The sequence below is a fragment of the Lathyrus oleraceus genome, chromosome 4, assembly GCF_024323335.1.
Source record: "Lathyrus oleraceus cultivar Zhongwan6 chromosome 4, CAAS_Psat_ZW6_1.0, whole genome shotgun sequence".
Taxonomy (NCBI): Eukaryota; Viridiplantae; Streptophyta; class Magnoliopsida; order Fabales; family Fabaceae; genus Lathyrus; species Lathyrus oleraceus.
Window position 1 is genome coordinate 437566367 of NC_066582.1, and position 7888 is coordinate 437574254.

A 7888-nucleotide genomic window follows, 5' to 3' on the forward strand; every position below is an offset into this window, starting at 1 on the left:
TGTTTTATAATTGATATACATACATTTTTGTATAATAATATAAACTAAAATATATAAATAAAAATAAATATATAGTGTGCGGGTATGAGGCGGACTGAATACCCACACTTGTACCCACTTATTTTTATGGATAATTATCCGAACTCATGCTCGTATCCATTTTTGCGATTTTTATCCTATCCGTTGTGAATAAATTTGCGGGTGCCCATTGGGGATGAAAAGACCAGGAACCGTGCGTTCATAACCTCAACCAATCCATCTACTCAACCAATCCATCTATACCCTCCTATGCCTCTCTCACACAATCGATCAATAAACCAGAACTGAAAGCAGTTGTTGAATTCAAGTGAATTAGGTTAAATTACAGGATTATCAATCAAGCATGAGTTTGATCAATCCAAAAACCGACAAGCTTGTGAAGAGATTAACCATTGCCGCAACCATTACTGCCTCCTATTTTCTCTTAACGGCTGATTATGGCCCTCAACCTAATGCTCTTGACCCGGTAAGTTTCTCTCTTTTTCCCCTCTTTTCTTCATTCAAAGCAACGATTTTTAACCTTACCCGCGTCATATTTCATGATTTCTTTGCTACCCAAAACAGATTTAACTTGATGGTAAGTGGGTTTTTCTGTTTCTATGTTGTATTATCATTTGGAATTTGGAATACTCAGCTGTACTTCGTGAATTTTTGTTTGAAATTGGGGTTATGTTCTTGAGTGTATGTTTGGTTTCATGGTTGGAACACTTAGAATTGATTTTGGATGTGTAGTATAATTGATTTTGACATTATAGCATCCGTTGACTCACGTAGTTGATCTTACTTAGTGAAGAAAAAACAAGCTTTGTTTGCGAAGTGAGAATAAGCGATCCTCAAAGAGACTTAATTTGTAACTCTTGGGCAACTACTGATCCTCAATATCAAGTAACAGTAAAAAGAAAATATTAATCTAATGTCATGCAATGAATGAGTCATAGTGTTAGGGTTTCTAAAACTTTTAAGCCTTATATGTTAGAAAGCCAGAGATAGCAATTGGGAAGAAAAAGACAGAGAAATTGAGACAAGCAAGCATAAAAAAGTCTTGTGATAAAGAAGCTACATCTTGAGTTCATCAATATATTGCTCATTTTTGGTACCAAGCGGAATTATCATTCAACATTGTTAAGCTAGAAAGTTTTGGAGATATGATTGTAGGCATTGGTTCTTATGGATCACATCTACCGGTTCCTATATATCATGCTCTTAGAGTTCCACTTCTAAAGAATGAGGTGGAATACAATTACAAATTGATGAAAGGTCATAAGGAGCAATGGAAAGAGCATGGTTGTTCTATTATGTCAGATTCATGGACTGATCGTAAACAACAATGCATTATTAATTTTTTGGTCAACTCTGCTGCTTGGACAATGTTTGTGAAGTCCATAGATCTTTGAATTGCTTGATCTTCTTGTGGATGAGATCGGAGAAGAAAATGTTGTTTAGGTTATCTCTGATAATGGAAGCAATTATGTTTTAATCGCTAAGATGTAATGGATAAAAGAAAGCATCTTTATTGGACTCCTTCCCCAACACACTGCATAGAGTTGATGTTTGAAGATATTGAGAAGCTTCCTTTGATAAATAAAACAATTAAAAGGACAATCAACATTGTTGGCTACATCTATAGCCATTCCGGTACCTTGAGTCTGTTGACACATTACACAAACAAAAGGGAGTTGATGAGACATGGAATAACTAGATTTGCTACATCCTTTCTTTCATTATAAAGACTTCAATGTTGTTATATGTCTCAACAACTTTAGATGGAGCTTCTTTATCACAAGACTCTCTTATGCTTGATTGTTTCAATTTTTTTTCCTTCTCAATTGTTATCCCACACTTTCTAACATACATATCCGTTGGTCCTTTTTTGTTCTCATTGTTCTAGGAGCTATTGGGAAGGTTCCTTTTGTTTTTGGTATATTCAATAATCTCTTCTTTAACCTCCAGTGGATATTTGATGAAGTTTAAACATTGTCCTTCTTTCCCATTATGGATATTTGATGAAGTTTAAACATTGTCCTTCTTTCCCATTAGATGATCTTTGACTCTTTTTTATTCCTCCATTAATCAATTTTGTGCAACATGCCAACTATTTCCATTAAGGATCAGTTATCTTTGAACTGCCAACCCAGAGATTAGGGAGGATTCTTGATTTCAGACATTATCTATAAAAAAAAATAGAGCACTTAAAAAAGAAGAAAAATATAGCAACATGCACAAATAAAAGAGAAAAAACAATGCAAAAATAAAAGAGAGAAAAAACTGAAGAGGAGTACTAAGAGATGCGTGAGAAGAGAAGAGTAATAAAGAGAGAAGAATAAAACTCTACTGCATGATACAAGAATAGGAATAGAGGGAGAAGAAGAAATGTCCGGAGAACAGAAAGGTTAGCAGTGTGCCGAATGAAAAGGTTGTAGTGTTTGATTTTATAATACTTAATTAGGATAGTGATTAGTATCAATGATAATTATTACTCCCTCCGGTCTCATATGTAAGCAAAAAAAATAAAAAAATTTGGAGTCTCAAATACTCCCTCCGGTCTCATATGTAAGCAAAAAAAAAAAAAGCTCACCCTTTAAGAAAGTGACTATATATTCATTTAAGTAATGGAAAATATACATTTTTTTCATATTTACCCTTATTTATTAATTTAGAAATAAATTAATATTTTTATTATAACCATTTAATGGTTAGTCAATTTTTATTAATACCATTTAATGGTTAGTCATTTAGTGGTTATATATTCCACTTACTCTTACTAAAATTTCCTGTAGAAATTTGTCCCGCCTAAAAACAACACTTCTTAGTCCATTTACTGTATTCTCCACCCGCCTAAATTTCCATGGTCCCGCCCTGTAGAAATTTAACATTTTCATAGTGAGTTCTATAAATACTAAAGCTTTTGGTTCTCATTTTCATAGCCAAAATTTTACATTTCCTGTATCCACAAATGATGGGACTTTGCGTCGGCATTCAAATGCTCTAAAGCCACAAATGAAAGATAGCAATATGAAAGATCGTCTTAGATTTTGCTTGTCCATGCTTGAAGAAACTAGTCTTCCTCATGATCCGGAGTTTAAGTCTATGCATAATATCGTCCACATAGATGAAAAATGGTTCTACATGACCAAAAAATCAGCTAACTACTACCTTCTTGAAAATGAGGATGAGCCATATCGCACATGCAAAAATAAAAATTTTATTGGAAAAGTCATGTTTTTAGTAGCAGTCGCTAGGCCTAGATTTGATGACGGTGATAAGGAGATATTTTCGGGAAAAATTGGCGTCTTTCCTCTTGTTCAAAAAGTTGCAGCAAAAAGGTCAAGTATCAATAGAGCTTCGGGTACACTTGAAACTAAACCGATTAGTTCTATCACTAAAGAAGTTAGTCGAAATTTTCTAATCAATAAAGTGTTACCTGCAATTAAAGAAAAATGGCCGAGAGAACATGCAATGGAAACAATTTATATACAACAAGATAATGCTCCGTGTCATGTTTCTATTGACGATGAAGAATTTCGTAAAGCAGCTTCTGAAGGAGGATTTGACATCCGTTTATCTTGTCAACCACCGAATTCTCCTGATTTAAATGTTTTAGATCTGGGTTTTTTCAATGCCATTCAATCATTACAACAAAAGGAAGTTTCAAAATCAGTTGATGAACTCATTGAAGTTGTGCAAAACTCATATGATAATTTTTCTAGCAAACAATCTGACAAAATTTTTCTCACACTTGAATCTTGTATGATTGAAATCATGAAAATTAAAGGATCTAATAATTACCGAATTCCCCATATGAAGAAAGAAGTGTTGCTTAATCGAGGCATACTACCTACGCAACTAAAATGTGACCGAGAGTTAGTTGAAAATACTTTTCAATATTTAAACAATGATAATTAAGGTACGAACTTGTTGGTTTATATAATCGTATTTTCTATAAATTTTTAAAATAAAATAGTGTACGCTAATTTTTGTCAAATTTGATTTATTCATTTTTCAGGAGGTTGGTTCTAGATCATGGAATTTACATGGAGAAGGAAATATGAAGAATGCTAGTTAGTTACATGGAGAAGCAAAAATTAATTACAATGGTTACAATTAAACTAACTAGCATTCTTCATATTTCCTTCTCCATGTAAATTCCATGATCTAGAACCAACCTCCTGAAAAATGAATAAATCAAATTTGACAAAAATTAGCGTACACTATTTTATTTAAAAATTTATAGAAAATACGATTATATAAACCAACAAGTTCGTACCTTAATTATCATTGTTTAAATATTGAAAAGTATTTTCAACTAACTCTCGGTCACATTTTAGTTGCGTAGGTAGTATGCCTCGATTAAGCAACACTTCTTTCTTCATATGGGGAATTCGGTAATTATTAGATCCTTTAATTTTCATGATTTCAATCATACAAGATTGAAGTGTGAGAAAAATTTTGTCAGATTGTTTGCTAGAAAAATTATCATATGAGTTTTGCACAACTTCAATGAGTTCATCAAATTCGGTAATTATTAGATCCTTTAATTTTCATGATTTCAATCATACAAGATTGAAGTGTGAGAAAATTTTTGTCAGATTGTTTGCTAGAAAAATTATCATATGAGTTTTGCACAACTTCAATGAGTTCATCAACTGATTTTGAAACTTCCTTTTGTTGTAATGATTGAATGGCATTGAAAAAACCCAGATCTAAAACATTTAAATCAGGAGAATTCGGTGGTTGACAAGATAAACGGATGTCAAATCCTCCTTCAGAAGCTGCTTTACGAAATTCTTCATCGTCAATAGAAACATGACACGGAGCATTATCTTGTTGTATATAAATTGTTTCCATTGCATGTTCTCTCGGCCATTTTTCTTTAATTGCAGGTAACACTTTATTGATTAGAAAATTTCGACTAACTTCTTTAGTGATAGAACTAATCGGTTTAGTTTCAAGTGTACCCGAAGCTCTATTGATACTTGACCTTTTTGCTGCAACTTTTTGAACAAGAGGAAAGACGCCAATTTTTCCCGAAAATATCTCCTTATCACCGTCATCAAATCTAGGCCTAGCGACTGCTACTAAAAACATGACTTTTCCAATAAAATTTTTATTTTTGCACGTGCGATATGGCTCATCCTCATTTTCAAGAAGGTAGTAGTTAGCTGATTTTTTGGTCACGTAGAACCATTTTTCATCTATGTGGACGATATTATGCATAGACTTAAACTCCGGATCATGAGGAAGACTAGTTTCTTCAAGCATGGACAAGCAAAATCTAAGACGATCTTTCATATTGCTATCTTTCATTTGTGGCTTTAGAGCATTTGAATGCCGACGCAAAGTCCCATCATTTGTGGATACAGGAAATGTAAAATTTTGACTATGAAAATGAGAACCAAAAGCTTTAGTATTTATAGAACTCACTATGAAAATGTTAAATTTCTACAGGGCGGGACCATGAAAATTTAGGCGGGTGGAGAATACAGTAAATGGACTAAGAAGTGTTGTTTTTAGGCGGGACAAATTTCTACAGGAAATTTTAGTAAGAGTAAGTGGAATATATAACCACTAAATGACTAACCATTAAATGGTATTAATAAAAATTGACTAACCATTAAATGGTTATAATAAAAATATTAATTTATTTCTAAATTAATAAATAAGGGTAAATATGAAAAAAATGTATATTTTCCATTACTTAAATGAATATATAGCCACTTTCTTAAAGGGTGAGCTTTTTTTTTTTTTTTGCTTACATATGAGACCGGAGGGAGTACTATTTAATCATAATTATAATTCTTTTGGGATGTTTATGGGTCGGGTAAAAAATACCGAAACAAGAGTTATTCAGATTTAGAAAAATAAAACCGCCATGAGCGTTAAACTCGTGGCGGCGGCCCTGGCGCCGCAATGTAAAATCCGCAATGCCGCAACTTTTCCATGGCGCTATGTTGAATTTCAACATCCGCAATGGTGCCACCATGCCCGCAACTTGACAACACTGGTTTAACCCAATCAGAGCCCGCCCAACTAATGCCATCTCAAACTGAAAACATTTACCTCAGATTGTATCTGCCTGTTTTAGTCAGATTTCAAGCTGGTTGGGTCAAGCTGTCCAGCCCTAATGCATTATGATGTTTTCTCCCAGAAGTTGCATTGGAAGATAAGAATGTTGTGCTGGACTTGGTCCACACACAGATTAACTTTGCTGTAACTCTTATAAGAAATTGAAAGCTTTTGAAAAACTAAAAAACTTTTGGAAAAAGTGACTTTGGAAGCTGAGTACATGCTATGTGAAGTATGGAAATTGTGTTTGCTGAAATGAGTAGCAGCTAAAAGGATAAGGATCCTCTCCATATCTCAAGAGAAATAGAGGATTCCATTACTGATGTTTTGTGTGAATAAATGTCGACATTTCTAAATATATAAGCCTTTAGATATCAAAAACCTTGGTAGTGAAGCCCTCCATTTCTTTTGAGAAATGGAAAGGATTGTTACTCAAGCTAAAAGCATTAAGCAAAATTGACTTTGAGTAAATTGATTATGTAAAATTGATTATGGTTAAAAGTGAGTTGAATGTAAAGTGATTTATGTTTTGATAACTTTATGCAAAATTGAGTTGAAGATGTTTTGTTAATATTCAAGATGTTAAATTTAGCTTAATGTTTTTTTCCTTAGATCTGATAGTCTGATTTCTTATTGGCAGATTAAAAAGCAGATACTTTCAGCAAAGAGCACTGTGAAAGACTATTTTTTGGGATCGAAAACAGAATCTAAAGAAAAGCAGTTAGAGAAATTGGACAGGAACAAGGATCATCCATAGATTCATGGTCATCTTGTACAGGAATATTATTGAGTCAAGGTTTTCTTTTAGCCATGTGAACTTTGTGAAAGCCTTCAATCTAATGGAATGGTTCAATAGACTAGATGCTGAGAATGTGTAAAATTTATGAACTATCTTGATTGTGACTTATCAGCACAACCAATGTATTTGGCTAATGCCTATCTACATCTGTGTTGTGAAACCTTTTATATGTAATTGACATGATATTTTGCACATCAAACAAGCTTATGCATCACTCAAATCCAAGCTTTTAAAAGCTGTTAATATAAATTGGATTTTCTCTAATGGAACTGCATAATATATATGCAAACTTTGAGTTTAGTATACAAGGGTAGCTTAGGTGACATGTGTGCTAATATAGAACTTTTGTGCGATTTTAAAAGGCCAAACGATCATCCCATTCCATATTCACTAGTATGGTATTATATTGTAACTTTGAGTGGAAATATGTTGATAACCTAAAAAGAAATGCCAAAAGCAAGCCTTGTCATTTTTGGCAAATCTACATGTTAATCAAAAGTATACCAATGACCTTTGATTGTGATTAGAGGTACTTATATGCACCGACTCCCTGATAAAAAAATTAAAAGTATTCTTGAAATACGAATATATACTTTTAGACGTACCTCACACAATTCATTCGTAAGTGAGTCAGATCTTAATTATATATAAAAAAATAATACGGAAATGCATATTCGTTTAATTTATGAAAATGCATCTCCAGACAGATTTTTGATCAAAAACACGTTAGACTCTTCTCCTTCTTATCCTTCATCATTTTCAACTTACTCTCAAAATCTCCCATACTCTCTCAAACTCTCAAACTCTTTCAACTCACTTTCAAATTTCTACTCTCAACATTCAATCAAACAAAATGCTCAATATCAAACTCACATTTGGTAAAAATTTGATTTCTCTATGCATTTGATTTTTATATGCATGCGTTTGTCGAAATTAAGCATTTGGTTGTGTAATAGGTAGTTTAGATACGTTATTTATCTATGCAAT

At 32.9% G+C, this 7888-nt stretch overlaps 1 protein-coding gene across 1 annotated transcript; it reads left to right on the plus strand.

Annotated features, from left to right (window-relative positions):
• The first annotated feature begins 204 nt into the window (after positions 1-204).
• On the plus strand, positions 205-7165 carry LOC127075953 (uncharacterized). The gene is made up of 2 exons (XM_051017489.1): positions 205-505; positions 6743-7165. The coding sequence occupies exons 1-2, from the start codon at positions 383-385 to the stop codon at positions 6857-6859; spliced, it is 240 nt and encodes a 79-aa protein (XP_050873446.1). The 5' UTR covers positions 205-382; the 3' UTR covers positions 6860-7165.
• Positions 7166-7888: the final 723 nt, after the last annotated feature.